Here is a 27,313-nt window from a genome sequence, read left to right as displayed (position 1 = left end):
CCCACCGCCTGACCCCGGCTACCTCCACCGCAGACCCCGACTACCCCCACCCCAGACCCCGGCTACCCCCACCCCAGACCCTGACTATCCCCACCGCCTGACCATGACTCCCTAGTTATTGTATTGCTTGGAATCACATGGACATTGTGAGATGGAATTGGATGGAAAGCTTTCAGCTCCCTGTGATTGGAATCAGAAGACATCGACTGAGACTGAACCGAAACCCTGCCCCTCCCCCTCCCCCGTATTGGTCGGCTCAGCTGCTGGGAAGTGATGAGTAATCTCCGGCACAGCCACCGATCTGAGTAACAGGAATCCCGGCACGGTGTGTCCCTTTAACCCGCATGCTCCGCCCCCATAGTGGGCGCTCCCATACAGAGGGGTGTGCCGGGCCCGGGCCTGGATAAGGGAGGCGGGGGGAGAGGGCGGCCCCCCCTGGACTGCCGGGCGGAGATGGTACAGTCCGGAGCGAGCTCTTTATGTGAATGAAAGGCCGGAGAGGAGATACAATGTATCCGGGGGAGTGAGGGAGAGGACTACCACCCCCACCGGGGAGCCAGGGGTGACTACTACTCCGCCTACCATTACCACCCCCCACCGGGCACCATGAGTGAGGGCTACTGACGGGTGAGTACGACTTCTCCATCTACTACTACCACCCCCACCGGCCACTGCTGGGAGTACAACTCCTATTACTCTCTATGCTATTACCACCCCCATTCTAGACAACTATACTACTACCACCCCCATCCCTACTCCTCTATATACTACTACCACCCCATCCCTACTCCTCTGTATACTACTACCACCCCCATCCCTACTCCTCTGTATACTACTACCACCCCCATCCCTACTCCTCTATATACTACTACTACCACCCCCATCCCTACTCCTCTATATACTACTACTACTACCACCCCCATCCCTACTCCTATATATACTACTACTACCACCCCCATCCCTACTCCTCTATATACTACTACCACCCCCATCCCTACTCCTCTATATACTACTACTACCACCCCCATCTCTACTCCTCTGTGTACTACTACTACCACCCCATCCCTACTCCTCTATATACTACTACTACCACCCCCATCCCTACTCCTCTGTATACTACTACTACCACCCCCATCTCTACTGTATATACTACTACTCCCATCCCTACTTCTCTATATTGTACTACTACAACCCCCACCTGGCACTGCTGCGAGTACAACTCCTATTACTCTGTGTACTGCTCCTCTTCTACATACTACCACCCCCATCTCTACTCCCCTTTATACCACCCCCACCAGGCACTGCTGTGAGTACAGCTCCTACTCCTTTTATATACTACTACCACCCCCACTGGGCACCGCTGTGAGTACAGCCCCTACTCCTTTATATACTACCACCCCCACCGGGCACCGCTGGGAGTACAACTTTTATTACTGTATATACTACACCACCCCACCATGCAACCAATACAGAGCTATACTATGCCTACTCCTCAGTGTACTACTACTACCCCCACCAGAAAGCCATGACAATTGTATTCCACGCCTGTTCCCCAATACGCAACTACAACCCCCACCAGACAACAAATGCAGCACTATATCACTAGTATTCATACTGTCTGTACTCCTAGGACTCTATATAATAATACCCCCACCAGACAGGCATCCCTATGTACTGATTATGGAGATATATACTGCTGTGTGCACTTCGTATATACTACTACCCCCACCAGACAGGCATCCCTATGTACTGATTTTGGATATATATATATATATATATATATACTGCTGTGTGCACTTCGTATATACTACTACCCCTCCAGACAATGCTGAGCAGAACCTCTATTTATTTATGTGTGTGTGTATGTATGTATGTATGTATATGTATGTGTGTATATATATATATATATATATATATATATATATATATATATATATATATATATATATATATATATATATATATATATATATATATCTCTCTATCCTTGCTGTAACAGGTTATTTGAAGCCCTAGTCCCGGCCATTATGAAGGCACAAATGAAAGCAGCTCGGTATTAATGAACACCTCATTCAATGTAGTTCTCTAAACACAAGCAGTGAGAGTTCCTGACTATGTCCTGACATCAGCCTCTTGCTGTCCCTTTACTCTGAGCTCTGACTGGGAGAGGGAGAAGTAGCACAATGAGCCAATCAGCGCCTGTGCTGACAAGAAGCATGCTGATAGAAGGAAAGAGCAGAGTGACGGAGAGATGAGCCTCATCGCTGTGCTGCTTCTTTCACTGTCCAATTATGGGCTGGGGGGGGGGGGTTGGGCAGGATGACCTGGGCTCAGTGGACTTGAGTAGAACGACGCTGAGGACATCTAGTGGCCAAAAAATAGAATTTCTGGGTTAAAGGTGAATATTGCAGGACATGCTGATTTATTTATTTTATTTTTAATGGGTTCTTCATATATTTATTTTTTTTACTGGAGTTCTGCTCTCTCACTGACCATACTCCTATGCACTGAGCCTCCAGCGGAGTCCGAAGAGCTGACCATCTAGAGAAGCGCAGCTCAGTCTGGTATGCTTTAGCGCAGGAGATAATTGTAAATCTCCAATGACACAGAGAGACCACAGAATCGCTTCCAGACACGCCGCAGTCACACATCCAGCACACACAAACCACATGTTACCGCAAGCTGCAATCATCCGCTGGGGGTGCGGACCTTTGCTACACTGTGCCTGGGGGGGGGGGTAGTTGTGGGCCAACAGTGGAGCTGGGGGGGGGGGGAATGGATGCAGGGTGACACTGGGGCAGTGGGTGACAGTGGGTAACCAAAGAGGGCGGGGGGGGGGGGGGGTGTGAGGATGATGGAGAGGACAGTGGTGAGACAACACTGATAAAGATCGGACTCGTTTCACTTGTACAGAATAACTTTCTCTCTTTTTATTTTATTATTTGTGCTGAAGTAACATTTTTGCAGTTTTTGGCACCACGAAAAAAAAAAAGTGGCCTTATCCAATAGGGAACTCGGGAACTGCACCACGAAGTGCTTGAATAATCCGTACAAACCCCTAACCTCCGGTATTCACACATCGTGATACATACAATGTACATTAAAAGATACAAAATAACAAGAAAAGGAAACAAATACAAAGTATCCATCCCACAACAAAAGGAAACCAGGAGAGAAACGACTCTTCTGTGCGAACAGAAGGTGTTCTCATGTCTCCTTCCATCACATGACCAGACATGTCGTCCCTTCTCACCATAACCTGTGATTATACAGTCTCTTAGGAATGTATCGCCTGATGATCCTGCCAGTAACAGCACTTTCCTGTTACAGATATGCAGCCAGATAGGCAACAGAAGGAGCTAACTGACAGGCTGACAACACTGCTGCTAACTGGGACGGTGGCTTAGTGTTGTCACCCCAGAACTGGAAGTGCTGTTATTGGTAAGAAACTTTGTAACAAAGCCATAGTAGTTCATCCACTGACACCACTGAAGGGGCACGATTCCTCCCAATGACACCACTGAAGGGCACGATTCCTCCCAATGACACCACTGAAGGGGCACGATTCCTCCCAATGACAGCAACAATGGGGCACAATGATCCCAAGGTTGGGGCATGATTTCTTCCGTGACCCTAATGATGAGGCACAATTCTTCCCAATGACACCAATAATGGGGCACGATTCTCCCAATGACACCAACAATAGGGCGCAATGACCCCAATGTTGGGGCATGATTCCCCAGTGATCCCAATGATTAGGCACAACTTCTCCCAATGACACCAATAATGGGACACAATTCCTCCCAATGACACCAACAATTCTTCCCAATAATGTGGCACAATTCCTCCCAATGACACCAATAATGGGGCACAATATCTCCCAAAGGCACCAATAATGGGACACCATTCCTCCCAATGACACCAGCAATGCTTCCCAATGGCACCAATGATGGGGCACAATTCCTCCCAATGGCACCAATAATGTGGCACAATTCCTCCTAATGATACCAACACTGGGGCACAATGACCCCAATGTTGGGGCACGATTCCCCAGTAACACAAATGATTGGGCAAAATTCTTCCCAATTGCGCCAATAATGGGCACAATTCCTCCCAATGGTACCAATAACAGAGCACAATGACCCCAATGTTGGGGCACGATTTCCCAGTGACACAAATAATGGGGCACAATTCCTCCCAATGATATCAATACTGGGGTACAATGACCCCAATGTTGGGGTACGATTCCCCTGTTACACCAATGATGGGGCACAATTCCTCCCAATGACACCAACAATGGGGCACAATGACACAAATGATTGGGCATGATAATGACCCATTAGCAATGGGGCACCATTCCCCTCACTGACACCAAAGATGGGCATTGTTTACTCTTACTGATGCCGGGACATTTTTTTACTTACAATGTCCACAGTCCGGCCCCCCTAAAGTCTGAAGGACAGTAAACTGGCCCTTTGTATAGAACGTTTGGAGACCCCTGCTGTATACAGTAAGGCATACTGGAAAATAGATTTTGCCCCAGTTCACACTAGAATGCGGTGAGGGAAACCCATGATCCGTGCACATTTCCCGCACCACATTCAAATTGCAATGCCCTTGCGGTCTACAGTGGGTGTCCGTGTCATCTTACTGGCACCCCAAATGCAGTGCGTTTACCTCCACCAGATCGCTTGGAACAAAACGACCCTGCGAATCAGTTGCAATGCAGTTCCAGAATTGGTACATACATGACTTCGGTGCAATGCGGTGTGACTTGAGCCAATGAAAAGTCAAAATGAAGGGGCTCAAATAACACCGCACTGAATCGCATGTGAATTGCACAGGAATGCGGTGCTGTTTCTGTGCGATTCATATGCTGTTCATAGTGTGAACCGAGGCTTGGGGCTCATTCACATCAGGTGTGCTCCAACAACACATTCAGAAGCACGCATTTCCCTTCACTGCTCTTTTGCAGATGTGTGCGGGTGCCATACATTCCTAATGGAGTCTCAACACATTTAGCAAATGCACATGCATTTGAGCATACCAAAATGCATGATATGGCACGATGAAAGAAAATTGTGGTGGCACTTTTATTTTCTTTTTTTTTTTTTTTTTTTTTTAAAAAAACACAACCTGCTGGAACGCGCTAAAAGCATGCATGCTCAGACGCACCTCCTGGTGTGAACAAGGCCATAGTCTGTCTGTGTCTATATAGATCTGAGCTGAGCGATTGACAGGTTGGACTGCTCAGGGCTATTCTGTTTTGTAGTCCCCTCCTATAATTACCCCCCCCCCCTTCCTTCAGGACAATCCCATCATGTGATAACTCTCAAAGCTAACCACAAGGTCTCCACCTGCTGATCTCTCTGTGTGATAATATGTAAAGGGAGGGGGCACGGCCCAGACATATAAAGGAGGAGAAGATGTGGAATGTGCAAGACAAAGAGACCTGAGGACAACAAAGACACCCTGAGGGATTGGGGGCGGGCTTTAATAAGGAAAGAGTGGGGGAGGGAATAGATGGTCACATAGTGTACATAGAACTCTGTGTTTTCCCCCAGAGCTGTATACACCCTGTATAGGTTTATGTTAATGATGGAGTTCAGGTGTCTCCAGTGAAGGATCCTTGTAATCCTCCATCAGAGACATTGTAGACAATTGTGCTCTTCCAACTTTGTGGTAACCGTTTGGTGAAGACCCTTCTCTGTTCCACTATGACTGTCCCGTGTACAATGCCAGCTCTATAAAGACTCGGTTTGACCAGTTTGGTTTGGAGGAACTCAAGTGTCCTGCTCAGAGCCCTGACCTTGACCCTACAGCACACCTTTGGAACAATGATGGTGATCCAGGTCTTCTCATCCAATATCAGTACCTGACCTCACAAATGGGCACACTTTTCCACAGACAATCTTCAAAGTTTTGTGTGAAGGCTTGGTGTGGCGTCAAACCTTGTTCTCCACAGAGCCCTGACCTCAATCCTACTAAACACCTTTTGGGATGGATTAGAATGATGATGATGAGCCAGGTCTTCTCAACCAATGTCAGTACCTGACCTCACACATGGGTAAAAATTCCCCCAGGCACACTTGTGGAAAGCCTTATCAGAAGAGTATATTAATGGTCATGAAGAAAATCCATAATAACTGTCATGGTTTTAGGAATGAGATGTCCAGCGCCATAAAGACATGGTTTGACCAGTTTGGTGTGGAAGAAATAGTATCCTGTACAGAGCCCTGACGTCAACCCTACTGAACACCTTTTGGGATGAATTGGAACAATTTTGGTGAGCCAGGTCTTCTCATCCAACATCAGTACCTGACCTCGGGCACACATTTCCACAAACAACCTCCAAAGTCTTGTCAAGGTTTGACCAGTTTGGTGTTGAGCAACTTGAGTGTCCTTTGCGATGGATTGGAATCCCAATAGCAGTCCAGGTCTTCCCATCCAACATCAGTACATGACCTCACAAATGAAGACCAATCCCCACAGACACCTTCCAAAATCTTGAGGAAAGTCTTCCCAGAATAGTGGAGGATGTTCTAGACAGAAAAGAGCCAACTCCATGTAATTAGCCATAGTGGAGGGGAGGGAGGGCAACTCCATAAAAATGGCCATGGTGGGGGGCAACTACATATTAATGAGGATGTCGAGGGGCAGCTCTTTAGGTAAGGCCATGGAGGAGGAAGGCCACCCCATATTAATGGACATGGTAAGGAACAACATCATGTTAATGATCATGGAGAAAAGGGGAACTCTATATAAATAATCATGATTTTGGACTGGGAGGTCCAACAGACTTGTGAAGATCATCAAAAACTGCGTCCCACATGCTACAAAAGTCTCTAATTGGTTTGCTGCGTTCTCGTCACTCCCTTAGACTTGACAAATGTGTCATTTTTAAGGGGAGCTGATTCACTCCATGGAAGTGCTTTGCAAAATTCTCATGCTGAGATCTTTTTCTTTGCCGCTGGATGGTGCTCACCACGTGGAATAATGCGCCTGATGCGGACCTACCTAGAACATACCGTATAACCATAGTAGGCAGAATGCGTCCAACCCAGACCATTGACTTTATTTTCTATGAATACGATGGTGGACTTCGGAGAGGAGGGGGAGGGGGGGAGTATCTGTCCCCATCCACTTGTATCGGTTTCCAGGGAGTATTTGTCTGCATGTCTGGAGTTCAGATTTAGATAATTCCCACTTGTCCAGTCTCCAGACCAAACAAACCTTCAGAGGATGGAGACCGCGTGCAAGGTCAGGTAATTAACAGGCAGCAACTGTCAGACTTTAGATGGCCTCTGACCCCTGACACAAGCTGAAGTGTTAGACCCAGACGGAGTAAATCAAGGGGCCAAATATAAATTGTACGTCAGCCGGAGCAGTTCTGGTCATTGGAAACCCAACGGATGGTCCCGAAATAGATACACGGATCGGTACACCCTGTACTAACGGCGTCCGGCATCCTACCTTCCCTGTTGTTATACAGGATTTATATGGCGCCAACAGTCTGCGCAGCGCTGTACAATATGAAGGTAGACATTACAATTTGGTAGAAGAGGAAACAGAGAGCCCTGATCCTGGGAGCTTACAATCTAGAGGAAGGGTCGAGTGATACAAACGGTAATAGCTGTGGGGGGGGGGGGAGGTGAGCTGATGGAGGAAATAAATGGCGGTTTACTAGGTAGAAGTAGGTAGACTTCTTTAAAGAGGTTTTCAGGGTTTGTCTGAAGGTGGATAGATTAGGAGACAGTTGGACAGATTGAAGTAGGGAGTTCCATAGGATGGGAGATACTCGTGAGAAGTCCTGGAGGCGAGCATGGGAGGAGATGACACGGGAACTAGAGAGCAGAAGGTCTTGGGAGGATTGAAGAGAGTGGATTGGTTGGTATTTTGAGACCAGGTTGGTGATGTAGCCGGGGCAGAGTTGTGGATGGCTTTTTGTAAGTTGTTAGTATTTTGAATTTTATTCGTTGGGCGAGTGGAAGCCAGTTACAGCCTTTGTGCCGGGAGTCGGAGCCCCCAAGCAGACTGTCGCACAATGTCTGGCACTGTGCATATGCACTTTTTTTTTTTTTTTCGGGGGGGGGGGTGGGTTTCTCTTTCTCCCCTGTAAAGCGAGTAAAAACTGTATATGGGTGTTATACAGTTTATGGTCCTATTGATATATTGGGGGGAGAGGAACATCTCGGTTGTAATGTATACAGATTATGGTCCTATTGATATATGGGGGGGGAACATGTCGGTTGTAATGTATACAGATTATGGTCCTATTGATATATTGGGGGGGGGGGGGAGACATGTTGGTTGTAATGTATACAGATTATGGTCCTATTGATATATGGGGGGGGGGGGGGACATGTTGGTTGTAATGTATACGTGTGTGTATATACAGATTATGGTCCTATTGATATATTGGGGGGGGGGGAGACATGTTGGTTGTAATGTATACAGGTGTGTGTGTATATATACAGATTATGGTCCTATTGCTATGGGGGGGGGGGGAGGGGATCATGTTGGTTGCAATGTATACAGATTATGGCCCTATTGCTATATGGGGGGGGGGGAGAGGAACATGTTGGTTGTAATGTATACAAGTGTATATACAGATTATGGTGCTATTGATATATTGGGGGGGGGGGGGGGGATCATGCCGGGTGTATACAGATCATGGTGCTATTGATATATTGGGGGGGAGGGGATCATGCCGGGTGTATATACAGATTATGGTCCTATTGATATATTTGGGGGGGGGGACATGCCGGGTGTATATACAGATTATGGTCCTATTGATATATTGGGGTTGGAGGAGGGGAACATGCCGGGTGTATATACAGATTATACTGATATATTGGGGGGGGGGGGCATGCCGGGTGTATATACAGATTTATACTGATATATTGGGGGGGGGGGGGACATGCCGGGTGTATATACAGATTATACTGATATATTGGGGGTGGGGGGGGGGGGACATGCCGGGTGTATATACAGATTATACTGATATAATGGGAGGGGAGGGGAACATGCCGGGTGTATATACAGAATATACTGATATATTGGGGGGGGACATGCCGGGTGTGTATACAGATTATATTGGGGGGGGACATGCCGGGTGTATATACAGATTATATTGATATACCGGGGGGGTACATGCAGGGTGTATATACAGATTATATTGGGGGGGAGGGGAACATGCCGGGTGTATATACAGATTATATTGGGGGGGAGGGGAACATGCCAGGTGTATATACAGATCATACTGATATATTGGGGGGGACATGCCAGGTGTATATACAGATTATATTGGGGGGGGGGGAACATGCCGGGTGTATATACAGATTATATTGCTATATTGGGGGGGGGGGGAGGGGAACATGCCAGGTGTATATACAGATCATACTGATATATTCGGGGGGACATGCCGGGTGTATATACAGATTATATTGGGGGGGGGGCATGCCGGGTGTATATACAGATTATATTGGGGGGGGGGTCATGCCGGGTGTATATACAGATTATATTGGGGGGGGCATGCCGGGTGTATATACAGATTATATTGGGGGGGGCATGCCGGGTGTATATACAGATTATATTGGGGGGGGCATGCCGGGTGTATATACAGATTATATTGGGGGGGGCATGCCGGGTGTATATACAGATTATATTGGGGGGGGCATGCCGGGTGTATATACAGATTATATTGGGGGGGCATGCCGGGTGTATATACAGATTATATTGGGGGGGGCATGCCGGGTGTATATACAGATTATATTGGGGGGGGGGGCATGCCGGGTGTATATACAGATTATATTGGGGGGGGGACATGCCGGGTGTATATACAGATCCTATCGATTATACGGGGGTCCATCATATGCTGGTTATAATGTTGCTCTCTCTGTTTTCCTCTCCAGGTTTTCTCTGTTTCTGTATTTTCAGAATGACGTTCCACGTCGGCCTCTCCTGCGTCCTGTGGTGCCTCCTCGTCGTCGGTGATGATGCCCGGGCATCCAGCAATGATCGGGACAAGCCCACCGCCAGACCCGTATTCAGCAGTCGCCCCTTCATGGTGGCATGGAATGCACCCACCCAGGACTGTCCGACGCGTTTCGACATACCGTTTGACCTGCGGCTCTTTGACCTCAACGCCTCCCCCAATTTGGGGTTCACGAGGCAAAACCTCACCATCTTCTACAAGGAGCGCCTGGGGTTCTACCCTTCCATCACCGAGCGCAACGTTTCCATCAATGGAGGCGTGCCGCAGAACGCCAGCCTGCGGGCCCACCTGGACGAGATGCCGAAGGGGATCAACAAATACATCCCGGAAGCCGATAAGGAGAAGGACGGACTGTCGGTCATCGACTGGGAGGAATGGCGTCCCATTTGGATCCGGAACTGGCAGGCGAAGGACATTTACAGGCAGGTCTCGCGGCAGCTGGTGAATTCTCGCCATCCCAACTGGACGAGCGAGGACCAGGTCAGGCAAGCTCAATATGAATTTGAGAACGCCGCCCGCGAGTTCATGGCGGAAACGCTGCGATACGGCAAAAACTTTCGACCCCGACAGCTGTGGGGGTATTACCTGTTCCCGGATTGTTACAATCACGACTATCAGACCAACTGGGACAGTTATACCGGCAAGTGCCCCGACGTGGAGATCTCGCGGAATGACAAGTTATGGTGGCTGTGGGAGGAGAGTACCGCCCTTTTCCCATCCATCTACCTGGACCCCATGCTGACTTCTTCCTCAAATGGACGCAAGTTTGTTCACCACCGCGTGAAAGAGGCCATGAGGATCGCCTACAAACACCACCGAGACTACTCCGTCCCCGTCTTTGTGTATACGAGGCCCACCTACATGAAAAGGCTGGACTTCCTGTCCCAGGTGAGACGACTGCGACGCATTCCAGCCCACCGCATTGTCGCTGCACTCCTCACTAATCAATCAATACATCATTTTTATGCTGCTTGGAGATGTTGCAGCTTTCAAAAAAGTTGCTGTATTAATGCTTCAAGTCTTCAAACAGCTGCCACAAGTAATGATCATCTGCTCCATCTAGTGGCTATAATGTGGTATTTTCCTGAAATGGCTCAAGCAGGAAAATACTGTATTATGGGCCATAGATGGGAGCGGACGATCATAGGGAACATTTTATTCCTGATGGCTGTGAGAATGCTTGAGGCATTTCCCCTTCTTTTTCCCCTGAAATGATTAATATCTATATCTTTTCCTCTTTTTCCCTTCTTTTCTCCTCTTTCCTCTTCCCCTTCTTTTTTTTTTTTTTTTTTTTTTTCTCCTCTTTCCTCCTTTTTTTTTCTCCCTTCCTTTTTCTCCTCTTTCTCCTCTTTCTCCTCTTTCCTCTTTATTCTCCCTTCCTTTTTCTCCTCTTTCTCCTCTTTCCTCTTTATTCTCCCTTCCTTTTTCTCCTCTTTTTCCTCCTTTTTTTCTCCCTTCCTTTTTTCTCCTCTTTCTCCTCTTTTTCCTCTTTATTCTCCCTTCCTTTTTTCTCCTCTTTCTCCTCTTTTTCCTCTTTATTCTCCCTTCCTTTTTTCTCCTCTTTCTCCTCTTTTTCCTCTTTATTCTCCCTTCCTTTTTCTCCTCTTTCCTCTTTTTTCTCCCTTCCTTTTTTCTCCTTTCCTCCTTTTTTTTTTTTCTCCCTTCCTTTTTTCTCCTCTTTCCTCTTTTTTTTCTCCCATCCTCTTTCCTCCTTCTTTTTTTTTTTTTTTTTTTTTTTTTTTTCCTCCTCTCTTCATATAAAACCTTCCCCATAGCACAGTAGCAGAGCCGGATAGGAGGAGTGTGCTGCATCATGGGATCTGTATTTTTCCTTTCCTAGCCCACATTGGCTTACATGGTATAGGATGAGGAGTGGCCACACACAGCAGGTAAAATTCAGAGCTTAGCAGCATGTACTGACTGTTACATGGAGACTCTCTGGATACTTTGTATAAAGGGTAAGCTCTGAGATCAGTAAATCGATCAGGGATCATCTCGCCTACAGATCGTGTCACTCTGCTGTAATTGCACAGATGCTGCCGAGGAGCTTGATTTCAGCAAGCTTGCATGCGGCTATCGGTGGGACATGCTGGGACTTGTAGTTCATGGGGGCAGACACTGATGAGTGAAGTGAAAGAAGTTCTAGCAGCCAATCAAAACTCTACATAGCACCACTGAGGCAGTTTATTGTGAATAATCTCAGATGACAAGAGCAGTCGGAGGTGCCCAACCCCAGGCGGGAATCTGGCTCCGCCCACACATCGGGGGCCAAAAAATGTTTTCATGGAAGAAGGAAAGGAATGAGCAAAACGGGAATTTCTGCAAGACGGGGCGCGTCCATCCCAAACAAAAAACCTTTCACATTAACCCCTAAATGCCAAGTTAGCTTTCGGCCCCAGGTCTGCGCAATCTGTCTCTTGTGAACTACAAAACTCCCCCCTTGGTTCTCAGTAGGGAGAAGTGGAAGTATTGTCCATATCCAGAGAGCAGCCAAGGGTGACAACACTATTCCTCCGTGGTTTCAGAACAGTGAGTGTTGTCACTGTAGGACAGGAAGTGTTAATGGCAGGATCACCAGGTGAGAACCAAGGGGGGGGGGGGGGAAGGCCTTCGAAAAGAAAAGAAATGCAGCCTCCATGTAAGGAATGATAACATTTAATAAATGAAGGAAGAGCAAACAAAAAAGAAACATTATTTATATATATATATATATATATATATATATATATATATATATATATATATATATGGGCGTCCAAACTGAACCCAGGCATGCTCATCCTCATCCCTACCCAAGAATATTGGGGTAACTATGGGTCTGTGGTGCCAGCTCCTGGGGCATTAGAAGGGCAGAGCAGGGGATTTGCACTCAGTTTGCCAGAACTCAGAAGTTGAGGGCTTCAGGTTTATTTAACATTGAAGTTGATGAATGATGTACAATGCCTGGGCTGCTCCTATGATGCCCCTGATGATCTAAGACTCTAATTTTAAATTTATTTTTAATCTTTTACCTCCAGGAGGATCTCATCTCCACCATTGGGGAGAGTGCTGCGCAAGGGGTGGCCGGAGTAATATTTTGGGGTGAGGCAGAATACACCAAAAATAAGGTGAGTGGTTCCCACTTCTACCCAGACCTGCTCCCCTGTCCTGATCCTTTGTCTCCCTTTGTTTACTAACAGTCATCCTCCCTGTCCGCTCGGGCACACTGCTCTGGATGGCTGTGCACAACAGCCATGATAGCAGTGTGATTACAGTGAACCCGCCCTAGTAAAACACTCCCAGCTCACAGTTAACCCCTTGATCACCCTTCATTGTTAACCCCTTCCTGCCCGATGCCATTAGTACAGTGGCAGGCCTTTTTGTTAGCATTGAGCACTGTATTGGTGTCACTGGGGATGTCAATGATACAAAGTTAGTTTCCCACCCCCCAGTGTCAGAATGTCCGCCGCAGTCCCGCTACAAGTCGTTTATCGCCGCCATTACTAGTAAAAATGGGGGGAAAAAAAGAAATCCCAGTATCTATACCGCCATTTTTGTAAACACTAACTTTCACGTAAACCAATTAATTTACACGTATTGGGATTATATATTTTTTTTTTTCAGATGTGTAATAGCAAAAAGTGTTTTTTATATATATATATATATATATATATTATACATTTTTTTTTATTTTTATTTTTTTCTTAAAATTATTGGTCCCCCTTTTTCACGCACAGGTGAACAAATACCATTGAAAGAAAGTTCTTTTTTGTGGGTAAAAAAGGGTGTACATTTAATTTGGGTGCAGTGTTGCATGACCGTGCAATTAGCAGTTAAAATAATGCAGTGCCATAACGCCATAAAATGGCCTGGTCAGGGGGGGGGGGGGGGGGAAGGCCTCTGGAGGGGGATGTGTTTGTACCAGGGGCGGACTGACCATTTGGAAACTCGGGCACTGCCCGAGGGCCCGGGGTCAGTAGGGGGCATCATGAGATGCCCCTGGTACTTTTTTTTTTTTTTTTTTTTTTTTTTTTTTCATAGGCTTTTTTGAGTTTGGGCAAGGACACAGGGGCCCCATGATCCCCTATTGCCCGGGGGCCCCATGAGTTGTCAGTCCGCCCCTGGTTTGTACATGTGAGTTGCCAATTTGTTTTAACTAATAAGCATGCCCTTTATACTACACTTAGTAGGCGCTCTCTCACCCTGCTTTCTCCTACTGCAGGGATGTCAAACTGGCGGCCCTTCAGCGGTTGTGGAACTACAAGTCCCATCATGCCTGCCTTTGGGAGCCATGCTTGTGACTCTCAGCCTTGCAGTGCCTCATGGGACTTGTAGTATAGCAACAGCTGGAGAGCCACCAGTTTGACACCCGTGTCCTACCATCTCATGTCCTACCATCTCATGTCCTACCATCTCATGTCCTACCATCTCATGTCCTACCATCTCTTGTCCTACCATCTCTTGTCCTACCATCTCTTGTCCTACCATCTCTTGTCCTACCATCTCTTGTCCTACCATCTCATGTCCCGTTTTGCACAGATGGATGGTTTTGGTGATTTTTGGAATGCTTGAAGGGTGATTTGAGCTGTAATTGCTGTTCAAGGCCCACTTGCTGCCAACACCTGGCAATATGGTCCATGATGGTGGTCATTGCCGACCCTTTTAGTAATCTGACTCTCCTCCCTGCAGGAAACCTGCCAGAAGATCAAGTCCTATGTGGATGAGGATTTGGGTCGCTACATTGTGAATGTCACCACCGCGGCGTCTCACTGCAGCCAGGCGCTGTGCGACGGGAACGGACGCTGCCTGCGCAAAGAAAACATCACCGACGCCTTCCTGCACCTCAACCCCGCCAGTTTCCGCATCGTGACGGCCAGCACGCCCACGTCCAACGCCTCTGTTCCTATCTGGGCGGAGGGTCGGCTCTCGCCGGGGGACGTGGCCCTTCTGAAGACTCAGTTCCGCTGTCAGTGTTACATTGGCTGGCACGGGGGCTCCTGCAGCCTCCAGAATAGTACCTATAAAATCGCGGGAGCCGCAGAGCTCTTCTATGGCCGCGTATGGTTGTGGTTATTATTGGCTTCCGTTCTCATGCTGCTTTAAAGGTCGCAGCCTTCGCGGGACACTTTCACTTTTCGACCCTACAGCGGACGCCGACCGCGGGAGTGCCAAGCCGTCTCCAATCCGCAGCAATGAGAGGGGGGGGCGTGAACATTATTTATTTGTTACTGAACTCTCCATCCTGAGCCAGGATGGCTCCGTGTATTCCTACCTCTAGGATCTGATGATGAAGGGGGGGGCCCCCCTCCACACACCTGCCGCTACGTCAGCAGTAGGTACAAGGGGCGAGCGGGTCACCTCAGCCCGCCAATTCTAAGAACTGTGCAATATCATTCTCTTCCAGTGTCCCGGAGATTCGGGAAGCTGTTTTTTGTTTTTTTTAACCAACTTGATGCCTTGCTAACGATCGTTTGCAATCCTTTCCGCCCTGATCCGCAGCTCTAATGGCGGCAAGGCGCTCAGGAAACCTACCATTGTGCCACTCACCACCGGTGCCTCCATCTGTTCTTCAAGTGCTGCTCCAGTCTTTTTAATATTTTGTAGACTGACGTTGTGCCTTGCTTTTTATATAAGCTGCGTTTCGTCTGCAGTATCATCATGAAGCCTCCATCGGGGGGCCTTGAGAACCCCAAATCCGGAGAACCAAACTGGAGACTTTGTCATCTTCTCTACCAGCTCTGCCGAACCAAACACAGGAGAGACCTGGAAGAATAAAATGTTACAACTTTTCAAGTTGTGTCTCTTATTGTGGTGTTTGTTTTTTTTTTTTTGTTTTTTTTTTAAATCAAAATTCTGTTTTTTGTATTTGCCATCAGAGAGTCCTAATGGCCTTTTGTACAGCTTTTGTAAACAAATTCTGTGCTACTCTCTCTTTAAATTTCCATCTTGCAGCAGGAGAATGTGAAGAATACTGGTAAGCGAGTCCTAGCTTCATTAGCTCACCCAAAGAATCTTCTGCATCCAGCATCCCTGGAAATCCCTGCTGCTTTCTTTGGTTCCATCCACTAGCTCACGTGTCCTGTAGTGAAGGATGGAACCAAAGACTGCAATGGGGGGTGAAGCAGCCCTGCAATTTCTTGTCCCCTGCTGCATTTTTTTTGGTTCCATCCACCAGCTCCTGTGTCTTGTAATGATGGGTGGAACCAAAGACTGCAATGGTTGTCCAACACACCCAGCAATGCCTTGTCCCCTGTTGTTTCTGTGGTACCATCCACCAGCTCCTGTGTCCTGCAATTAAGGCTGGAACTGAAGTCTGCAATGGGGAAGAGCGACATTCATCTCCCTCTGCCGTTTCTTTTCCCTCTTCTGCCTTTTGTGGTTCCATCTTCTGGCTTCAGTGCTCTATAGTATTGGATGGAAGAAAAGACCACAGCAGGGGCTGCAAGCATCTGACATACCTGGCAATGCCTCACTCCCTGCTGAATTCTGTGGTTCCTTCCACCTGCCCCATATCTTGTAGTGATGGATGTAACCAACATCCACAGCAGGGGGGGTGCAAGTATCTGGCACACCCAGCAATTCTTTGCTCCCTCCTGACCCCTGTGGTTCCATCCACTGCCCCTTTGTTCTGTAATGAGGGATGTAACCAAAGTCTGCAATGGGGGAAACCGCCATCCAACACACCCAGCAATGTCTTGTACTCACCGCCCTCTACAGTCCCACCCACCATTCTCTGTGCTCCCTAGTGACAAATGGAACCAAAGACTGCAGCAGTAGGCTCTAGCATCCAATACGCTGCAATGCTTTGTACCCTACTACGCCCTGTGGTTCCATCCACTGACCTCTGTGTCCTGTAGTACAAAATCGATCCAAAGATCATCAACATTTGTGACCAATAAATCTGTGAAAAGTGTGGCAGCATTTGTATTCGGCCCCCCCGGGGTCAATACTTTGTAGGACCCCCTGTGGCTGCCATTCCAGCTGCAAGTCTTTTTGGGGATGTCTCTTTGCACATCTAGAGAGATACATTTCTGCCCGTTCTTCTTTGCAGAATCCCTCAAGCTCTGTCAGTTTGGATGGAGAGTGTCTGTGAACAACTATTTTCAGGTCTGGCCACAGATTCTCCACTGGATTTCGGTCTGGACTGTGACTGGGCCATTCTAACACATGAAGATGCTTTGATCGGAACCATTCCATTGTAGCTCTGGCTGTGTGTTTCGGGTCGTTGTCCTGCTGGAAGGGGAACCTCCATCCCGGTCTCAAGTCTTCTGCAGACTCTCACAGGTTTTCTTCTAAGATTGCCCTGTATTTGGCTCCATCCATCTTCCCTTCAACTCTGACCAGCTTCCCTGTCCCTACTGAAGAAAAGCATCCCCACCACATGATGCTGCCACCACCATGTTTCACGGTGGGGATGATGTGTTCAGGATGATGTGCAGTGTTAGTTTTCCCCCACACATAGCGTTTTGCTTTTAGGCAAAAAGTTGAATTTTGGTCTCCTCTGACCAGAGCCCCTTCTTCCACATTTGCTGTGTCCCCCACATGGCTTCTCACAAACTGCAAACGGGACTTCTTATGTCTTTCTTCCAACAATGGCTTTCTTCTCGTCACTCTTCCATAAAGGTCAGATTTGTGGAGTGCATGACTAATAGTTGTCCTGTGGACAGATTCCCCCATCTGAGCTGTGGATCTCTGCAGCTCCTCCAGAGTTCCTATGGGCCTCTTGGCTGCTTCTCTGATGAATGCTCTCCTTGCCCGGCCGGTCAGTTTAGGTGGACAGCCATGTCTTGGTAGGTTGGCAGTTGTGCCGTACTCTTTCCATGTTCAGATGATGGATTGAACAGTGCTCCATGAGATGTTCAAAGCTTGGGAGATTTATTTATAACCTATCCCTGCTTTAAACTTCTCCACAACTTCATCCCTGACCTGTCTGGTGTGTTCCTTGGCCTTCATGATGCTGTTTGTTCACTAATGTTCTCTAACAAACCTCTGAGAGCTTCACAGAACAGCTGGATTTATACTGAGATCACATGACACACAGGGGGACTCTATTTACTAATCAGGTGACTTCTGAAGGCAATTGGTTCCACTAGATTATAGTTAGGGGTATCAGAGTAAAGGGGGCTGAATACAAATGCCGCCACACTTTTCACAGATTTATTTGTTACAAATGTTGGAAACCATTTCTCATTTTCCTTCCACTTCACAATTATGTGCCACTTTGTGTCGGTCTATCACATCCAATCCCAATAAAACACATTGTAACATGATCACATGGGGGGCATTTCAAGGGGGAGGGGGACTTTTTTTAAGGCACTGTATGTGCGGTGTGTGTGTGTATATATATATATATATACACGTTGCTGCATGTTTATTTTGCACCTTAAAGCGGAACTTCACTCTATCAATAGACACTGACTACTTTTTAATCCTTATGCCGCTAGCATTATTAAATAGATAGGAAAATATATCATATTTACTTGTTTTAAACTTTTTTTTTTTACATTTCTTCAGTCACTTCCTCTTTTCCATGCCTAGACAAATGATGTTACACATCTCAGGAGAAGGGGGGGTGGGGAGGGTTCTTAGCCAATGCCTGAGCTAAGGGCAGATGGATTCCAGGATTTAAATACTACATCTGCCTTTACTCAAGATGACCGCTGCCAGAAATACCAGAGCGTGCTTTTAAAAATGAATTCTCAGCAAAATAAAGTAAGGAGAAATGGATGGAGGGGTGCGTTTTTCTTTGAATATTTACAGTGAATTAAATTCATTTGACTGGGCTACCTACCTCATCCAAATCGCACATGGCGCACCATAGTAAACTGTTCGTGCTGTATAATGGTATTATAAAAACATAATAGTATAAGAAGGCATGGTACTTCATCACCATTCGTTTTGGTTCCTGCATCGAACCTAGCCTTTAGGACACATTCACACTTGCAAATGGTAATTTAGCCCTGATGAAGGGAGGTGTCGAGCCCCCGAAACTCATTGGTAATTTAGCCCTGATGAAGGGCAGTGTCGAGCCCCCGAAACTCATTGGTAATTTAGCCTTGACGAAGGGCGGGGTCGAGCCCCTGAAACTCATTGGTAATTTAGCCCTGACGAAGGGCAGTGTTGAGCCCCCGAAACTCATTGGTAATTTAGCCTTGATGAAGGGCGGTATTGAGCCCTCGAAGCGCATTGATAATTTAGCCCTGAGAAAGGGAGGTGTTGAGCCCCCGAAACGTAATGGTAATTTAGCCCTGATGAAGGGAGGTGTCGAGCCCCCGAAACATAATGGTAATTTAGCCCTGATGAAGGGAGGTGTCGAGCCCCCAAAACGCATTGGTAATTTAGCCCTGACGAAGGGCTGTGTCGAGCCCCCAAAACGCATTGGTAATTTAGCCCTGACGAAGGGAGGGGTCGAGCCCCCGAAACTCATTGGTAATTTAGCCCTGATGAAGGACGGTGTTTAGCTCCTGAAATGTATTGGTAATTTAGCCCTGATGAAGGGAAGTGTCGAGCCCCTGAAACGCATTGGTAATTTAGCCCTGACAAAGGGAGGTGTTGAGTCCCCAAAACGCATTGGATGTTGCAAAATAAAAGATCTGAAAGGGCTGTACAAACTCTTGTAGCGCTCCCACACTTGCAAATGGGCCCAACACCAATTACATGCAAGAACTGTCTGCACCCAGGGCTGATTAAACGCAGGTGACCATTACATGAGCAATTACATACAAGCAGCTATGATTAGCGCGGGTGCCAGCTGCTTCCCATTGCTTTCAGTGGGGCTGCCTCCCACAGCTGATCACCGGGCCCCCCTTCCCTGCTGGGTTCTTGTATGTAATCCCTATTGGACCCAACAGCAAGTGTGAATATGGCCCAAACTACGCCCAGCGGACATCCCCTCCGGTCCTCCCATTGCTGTCTCCAGTGAGCCTCCATTAGCCTGCAATAGGTCATAATGGAGAACAATGAGCTGCACTTCGCAGGACAGGAAAATACAACTTTATCGGACGCATTGTGGTGGTAATTTGGAGCTGAAGCGTCCTGCCGCGGTCGCTGCGCCTATTCAGCCTAATGGCTTACTTAAATGATCCCTTAATTGCCTTTCTTCATCGGGTTGTTGATCCTTTCCTCTGCAATGCAGACCATTCCTCGGAATCTATGACCGTCCTCTGCTTCCTCTTCTCTGACCAGAACAAAAAGAAAAAATAAACTTTGAAAATCAGGAAGTTTATTCTAATAAAGGAAAATGTGCAAAAACTCTTCCCCATCCGCCACATCAATAATATTTTTAGCTTTGCAGAGATTTCTGGGACAAAATTCCGACTACATTTAAATATTGAGTATTGATTGCTGTGTGTGAAACATACCGATGTGCTGAAAATGGATACATTGTGTCACCGTGTCTCATATTTCCTGCTCAATTGTTGAACAGATGGGAGCGCTACAATAGTTTGTAAATATTTTATTTTGGAAAAGTCAATGTGTTTTGGGGCTCAACACCCCTCCCCCCTTCATCAAGGCTAAAATACCGATCATGCAGGCGCCTGTATCATCTGTAATTTAGCCCTGATGAAGGGAGGTGTTGAGCCCCTGAAACGCATTGGTAATTTAGCCTTGATGAAGGGAGGTGTTGAGCCCCTGAAACGCATTGGTAATTTAACCTTGATGAAGGGAGGTGTTGAGCTCCTGAAACGCATTGGTAATTTAGCCTTGATGAAGGGAGGTGTTGAGCCCCCCCGAAACGCATTGGTAATTTAGCCTTGATGAAGGGAGGTGTTGAGCCCCCGAAATGCATTGGTAATTTAGCCTTGATGAAGGGAGGTGTTGAGCCCCCAAAATGCATTGGTAATTTAGCCCTGATGAAGGGAGGTGTTGAGCCCCTGAAACGCATTGGAGTTCAACACCCCCCCCCCTTCATCAAGGCTAAAATGCCGATCAAGCAGGTGCCTGTATCATCTGTGATTTATCCCTGGTAAAGGGAGGTGTTGAGCCTCCGAAACACATTGGTAATTTAACCCTGATGAAGGGAGGTTTTGAGCTCCCAAAACGCATTGGTAATTTACTCCTGATGAAGAGAGGCGTTGACCCCATGAAACGCATTGGTAATTTAGCCTTGATGAAGGGAGGTGTTGAGCCCCCGAAACGCATTGGTAATTTAGCCCTGATGAAGGGAGGTGTTGAGCCCCTGAAACGCATTGGAGTTCAACACCCCCCCCTTCATCAAGGCTAAAATGCCGATCAAGCAGGTGCCTGTATCATCTGTGATTTATCCCTGGTAAAGGGAGGTGTTGAGCCCCCGAAACGCATTGGTAATTTACTCCTGATGAAGAGAGGCGTTGACCCCATGAAACCCATTGGTAATTTAGCCCTGATGAATGCATATTGGGTGTTCAACACCCCCCCCTTCATCAAGGCTAAAATACAGATCATGCAGCTGCCTGTATCATTTGTAAATTAGCACTGAGGAAGGGAGGTGTTGAGCCCCCGAAACACATTGGTATTTTAGCCCTGATGGAGGTGTTGAGCCCCCGAAACGCATTAGTAAATTTACCCTGATGAAGGTAGGTGTTGAGTCTCTGAAACGCATTGGGGCTCAACACCACCACCCCTTCATCAAGGCTAAAATACTAATCATGCAGGTGCCTGCATCATCTGCCATTTAGCCTGATGAACGGATGTGTTCAGCCCCCAAAATGCATTGGTAACTTACCCCTGATGAAGGGAGGTGTTGAGCCCCCAAAACGCATTGGCTGTTGCAAAATAAAAGATTTGAAAGGACTGTACAGACTATTGTAGTGCTCCCATCTTTTCACCAATCTAGCTGAGGCTCCAGCAGGACAGTTGCAGGTGAGAATCCTCCAGGACCGCATGTTATAACATATCACCATAAGGTCCCTTTATCACAAATCACATTTCTGGCTGATATTCATCTTCTGTAGTAAAGACCCCAACAGCGCGATCCCTGTGGCCTCCGACATCCTCACGAAACCTACGAAAATGTAGCCAGTGTGTTCCCTGGTTCTGGCCCTACCCCCTTTCTGAACTCCCTTCAGCTGTACATTGCAGTAGAAGAGGGAGGTTGCACAACACAGATTATGTGACAGGCTGCTCTTGTCCCGGGAGGGTGTCTATAGTTGTCTTTACAGAATGTGCCTCCTACGCGCCCCCTGGGGCATACATCAGGCACGTCCTATGACTGAACGCGTCCTTTGGATGCAGCTGATCACAGATCGAGGTAAAGGGCCAATCATAGCAGCCCTTTACCATGGGATCAATTGTGTCCAATCACAGCTGATCCCATGTAAACAAATGCCGGTTTATGGCATTTCCTTCCTTCGGCGTTGTCACTGTGTGAGGAAAGGTGAGCCGATAACCGACAATCCTGACAAGACACATTTACGCTGATAATTAGGGCACTGATCAAAGTTGCTGAGTTGGGACCCCTGTAGAGAAGTTTGGGCATCTGTAGGGGGGTAAGAAGGACACCGGGTACAGAGGAGCCCCAAAAAAGTAATGAACACCCAGGTTTTTAGAGGGATCTGCTAGAGGGCTTTTTCTGTCTAGGTTCAGGCTTAGTAAGGATTGAGAAGTCAATAGGTCGGGGCCCTTGTAGAGTAGTTTGGGCCTCTGTAAGGGGTAAGAAGCCTATATGGTACAGATGGGCCTCAAAAAAGTGAGGAACACCTGGATCATTATTGCAGGATGAGGGGGAATTGTCTGTCTGGGGTAAATTTTATCAAGGATTGAGAAGTCGTTGAGTTGGGACCTCTGTAAATTGGGCCTCAGTAGCGGATAGAAGCCCATTTGGTACAGATGGGCCTCCAAGATTGGGAAGCACCCAGATTATTAGTGCAGGTCCAGGGAGATTTGTCTGTTTGGGGTTAGCCGTAGTAAGAATTGAGAATCGGCTGAGTCAGGGGGCCCTGTAGAGTAGTTTGGTCCTCTGTAAGAACTAAGAAGCCTATGTGGTACAGATGGCCCCCAGAAAAGTAAGGGACTCCTGTATTATTAGGGCAAGGCTAGGGAGCCTTGTCTGTCTGGGGTCAGGCTTATCAAGGATTAAGAAGTCGCTGAGCCAGGGCCCCTGAAGAGCAGTTGGGGCCTCTGTAGTAATCAGAAGGTCATGTGGTGCAGATGAACCCCAAAAACTGAGGAACACCCAGATTATTAGTGCAGGGCTGCGAAGATTTGTCTGTTTGGGGGTCAGTTTTAGAAAGGATTGGGAAGTCACTAATTCGGGCCCCAGTAGAGCAGTTTGGGCCTTTGTAGCGGGTACAAAGCCCTTGTGATACAGATGGGCCCCATCAAAGTGAGGAACACCCACATTATATGCAGGGCTAAAGAGATTTTTCTCTCTGGGGGTTAGCCTTAGGAAGGATTGAGAAGTCACTCCTGTAGGGGCTTCTGTGGAGTAGTTTGGGCCTCTGCAGGGAGTAAGAAGCCCACATGGTACAGATGGGCCCCAAAAAGTGAGGAACACTCAGAATATTAGTGCAGGTCTAGAGGTTTGATTGTCTGGGCTAAATCTTAAAAAGTGAGAAGTTCCTTAGTCAGGGCCACTGTAAAGTAGTGTGGGCCTCTGTAGGGCGTAAGAAGCCCATGTGCTACAGATTGTCCCCAAAAACTGAGGAACACCTTATATTATTAGTGTGGGGCTAGGGAGTTTTGGCTTTCTGGGGTCAGTCTTGGTAAGGATTGAGAAGATGCTGAGTTGGGGCCCCGTAAATGTAGTGTGGGCCTCTGTAGGGCATAAGAAGCCCATGTGCTACAGAAGGGCCCCAAAAAGTGAGGAACACCTTATATTATTAGTGTGGGGCTAGGGAGTTTTGGCTTTCTGGGGTCAGTCTTGGTACGGATTGAGAAGATGCTGAGTCGGGGCCCCATAGACTAGTTTTGGCCTCTGTAGGGGGTAAGAAGCCCACTCCACTTGGCCGCAGAGCTGGTTTCCAGTGCCGAAATGGCACCAATCTAATCCCCGAGGCTGTTGCATAACAGGAGATAACAATCTCCATTCACTTTGGAGGCGGTTTGGGTGTTGCATCACCAGGAGCCGTGTATGGGCCTCCAGCGCCGTGCAGCTCCTCCTGCGGCATCCTTTCTTCTCCATCCACCACTAACCCAAACACTGCGTCCTGCAACATCTTCCAGATGTGACATCCAAATTTCTCCGCATCCACTGACGGGAGCCCCCCCAGGGTGGGAAATGAGGATTAACTCTTTCATGGCTGGTCACAGCTAGGACTGTAAACTGAACGGGAACCCGAGACAGGAAACATAATGGATAAACTGGTCCATGTGAAAGAGGATCTATGGACGGTGATGGAGGAAAGTTTCCAGAATTAGAGCCGAATCCATGCAAGACAAAGGTGTCACAGTGTGTGTGTGGGGGGGGGGGATTCTAACTGTCACTCTCCAGCCTCCTTTGGATGTCAGTACATGTTGAACAACAGGAGACACATGCCCCCAGTCCCCGATAATGGTGCGGTCACACGGCGCGGCTCTCCCCCAGTCCCCGATAATGGTGCGGTCACACGGCGCGGCACTCCTCCAGTCCCTGATAATGGTGCCGTCACACGGCGCGGGACTCTCCAAGTTCCCGATAATGGTGTGGTCACACGGCGCAGCACTCCCCCAGTCCCTGATAATGGTGTGGTCACACGGCGCAGCACTCCCCCAGTCCCTGATAATGGTGCAGTCACATGGCGCGGCTCTCCTCCAGTCCCCGATAATGGAGCAGTCACACGGCGCGGCTCTCCCCCAGTCCCCGATAATGGTGCGGTCACACAACGCGGCACTCCTCCAGTCCCTGATAATGGTGCGGTCACACGGTGCGGGACTCTCCAAGTTCCCAATAATGGTGTGGTCACACGGCGCAGCACTCCCCCAGTCCCTGATAATGGTGCAGTCACATGGCGCGGCTCTCCCCCAGTCCCCGATAATGGAGCGGTCACATGGCGCGGATCTCCCCCAGTCCCCGATAATGGTGCGGTCACACGGCGCGGCACTCCTCCAGTCCCTGATAATGGTGACGTCACACGGTGCGGGACTCTCCAAGTTCCCGATAATGGTGTGGTCATACGGCGCAGCACTCCCCCAGTCCCCGATAATGCTGCGGTCACACGGCGCGGCACTCCCCCAGTCCCCGATAATGGTGTGGTCACACGGCGCGGCACTTGCCCCAGTCCCCGATAACAGTGAGGTCACACGGCGCGGCACTTGCCCCAGTCCCCGATAATGCTGCGGTCACACGGCGCGGCACTCCCCCAGTCCCCGATAATGGTGTGGTCACACGGCGCGGCACTTGCCCCAGTCCCCGATAACAGTGAGGTCACACGGCGCGGCACTTGCCCCAGTCCCCGATAATGCTGCGGTCACACGGCGCGGCACTCCCCCAGTCCCCGATAATGGTGTGGTCACATGGCGCGGCACTTGCCCCAGTCCCCGATAACAGTGAGGTCACACGGCGCTGCACTTGCCCCAGTCCCCGATAATGGTGCGGTCACACGGCGCGGCACTCCCCCAGTCCCCGATAATGGTGTGGTCACACGGCGCGGCACTTGCCCCAGTCCCCGATAACGGTGTGGTCACACGGCGCGGCACTCCCCCAGTCCCCGATAATGGTGTGGTCACACGGCGCGGCACTTGCCCCAGTCCCCGATAACAGTGAGGTCACACGGCGCGGCACTTGCCCCAGTCCCCGATAATGGTGAGGTCACACGGCGCGGCACTCCCCCAGTCCCCGATAATGGTGTGGTCACACGGTGCGGCACTTGCCCCATTCCCTGAAAATGGTGAGGTCACATGGCGCGGCACTTGCCCAGTCCCCGATAATGATGGTCAAATCGTACGAATGTTTTTCTGAAAAGAATATGCGCCATGAGCCGTGACCTGGAAGGAACAAAAGTTTCGCCTGATAAATGGGGTGAACTTTATGACTCGGTCGGCCGATTTTCGAAATCATTGATGGCGCCATCGGATTACCGAGCGAACAACGGTTTTGATTTTCGGAGGAAAAAAGTTCGGAATTCAAAGCATGTATGGCGTGCATTAGCGGGCAGCTCCTTGGTTAACACACCTGGCTAGCAGAGTCCTGGGTCAAGTCCATGCATGGAGTTTGTATGTTCTCTGTGGATTTACTCTGGAGCCCTTCCACAATATGCACTATAACTTGTATCTGCCAAAGAATTGGTGTGGTGGGGGCATTGGACTATAAGCCCCAGCAGGGGAGGGGACTGACACAAAAGGTATTGTGGGATCACTGAGCCTGGACATGGTGATCTGCTGATCTGCAAACTTCCTGTTCTTTATTCCTATAGAAGAATGCTGACAACTTTCACCTTGTCTGACTCCTAGAGCTGTCCCCATTGTTTTCCTGTCCTTCCAGAAGTCACAATGTGGGGGGGGGGCAGGAAACCATATTATCACATCAGTGTCATGATGAGGAAATGAGATTATTCACAGGCACAATGATTTCCTCTCCCCCAATAAACACAAATCCCACCCTGGGACCCCCCCATACATTGTCCATACCCAGTGAGGGCCAACACTTCACTACAGAACACATAATGCAAGGAGTGTGGCTCCATCTAGTGGAAGAGTGGCAGAATGCAGGCTCACAAAGGGTGTCTTCTAACATTTAGGGGCCCAGAACAATGACACACTGACACTTGGGGGTCCAGAACAATGACACACTGACACTTGGGGGTCCAGAACAATGACACACTGGCACTTGGAGGTCCTACAGCAATGAACCACTGACACTTGGGGGTCCAGAACAATGACACAATGGCACTTGGTGGTTCCAGAACAATGACACAATGGCACTTGGGGGTTACAGAACAATGGCCCACTGACACTTGGGGGTCCAGAACAATGACACACTGACACTTGGGAGTTCCAGAACAATGGCCCACTGGCACTTGGAGGTTCCAGAACAATGGCCCACTGGCACTTGGGGGTCCAGAAAAATGACACAATAGCACTTGGGGGTTCCAGAACAATAATAAAAATAAAATAAAATAATGGCCCACTGGCACTTGGGGGTCCTGAACAATGACACATTGGCACTTGGGGGGTTCCAGAACAATGGCCCACTGGCACTTGGAGGTTCCAGAAAAACGACACACTGGCACTTGGGGGTCCCAGAACAATAACACACTGACACTTGGGGGTTCCAGAACAATGGCCCACTGGCACTTAGGGGTTCCAGAACAATGGCCCACCTCCCAACACAACGTATACTTGAGATCAGTACAGTGTCAGGTTAGGGCAGTAAAGTATCAGATTAGGGTGGTAAAGTGTCAGATTGGGGCAGCATAGTGGCAGGTTAGGAGTGGCTTTGGT

The 27,313-nt window shown here is 48.4% G+C and overlaps 1 protein-coding gene across 3 annotated transcripts in view; it reads left to right on the top strand.

Annotated features, from left to right (window-relative positions):
• Positions 1-15,769, top strand: part of LOC149434023 (hyaluronidase-2-like) — a 31,328-nt gene extending 15,559 nt beyond the window's left edge. Inside the window, exons 1-4 of one of the 3 annotated variants that reach the window (XM_089664207.1) lie at positions 390-627; positions 9,915-10,885; positions 13,015-13,104; positions 14,666-15,769. In XM_089664207.1, coding sequence (XP_089520333.1) covers positions 9,941-10,885; positions 13,015-13,104; positions 14,666-15,079 — 1,449 coding nt within the window. In that variant the 5' untranslated portion in view covers positions 390-627; positions 9,915-9,940 and the 3' untranslated portion in view covers positions 15,080-15,769. Of the gene's footprint in view, positions 1-389; positions 628-7,476; positions 7,627-9,914; positions 10,886-13,014; positions 13,105-14,665 lie in introns of those variants that run through there. The other 2 variants (XM_089664208.1, XM_089664209.1) reach the window with 2 other exon arrangements.
• The last annotated feature ends 11,544 nt before the right edge of the window (positions 15,770-27,313 follow it).

Source organism: Staurois parvus, unplaced genomic scaffold, assembly GCF_062004578.1.
Source record: "Staurois parvus isolate SC_StPar_1 unplaced genomic scaffold, SC_StPar_1.0 ptg001855l, whole genome shotgun sequence".
In the NCBI taxonomy this organism is placed as follows: Eukaryota; Metazoa; Chordata; class Amphibia; order Anura; family Ranidae; genus Staurois; species Staurois parvus.
The sequence above is the reverse complement of the archived record's forward strand: the minus strand, read 5'-3'. Positions and strand labels throughout refer to the sequence as shown.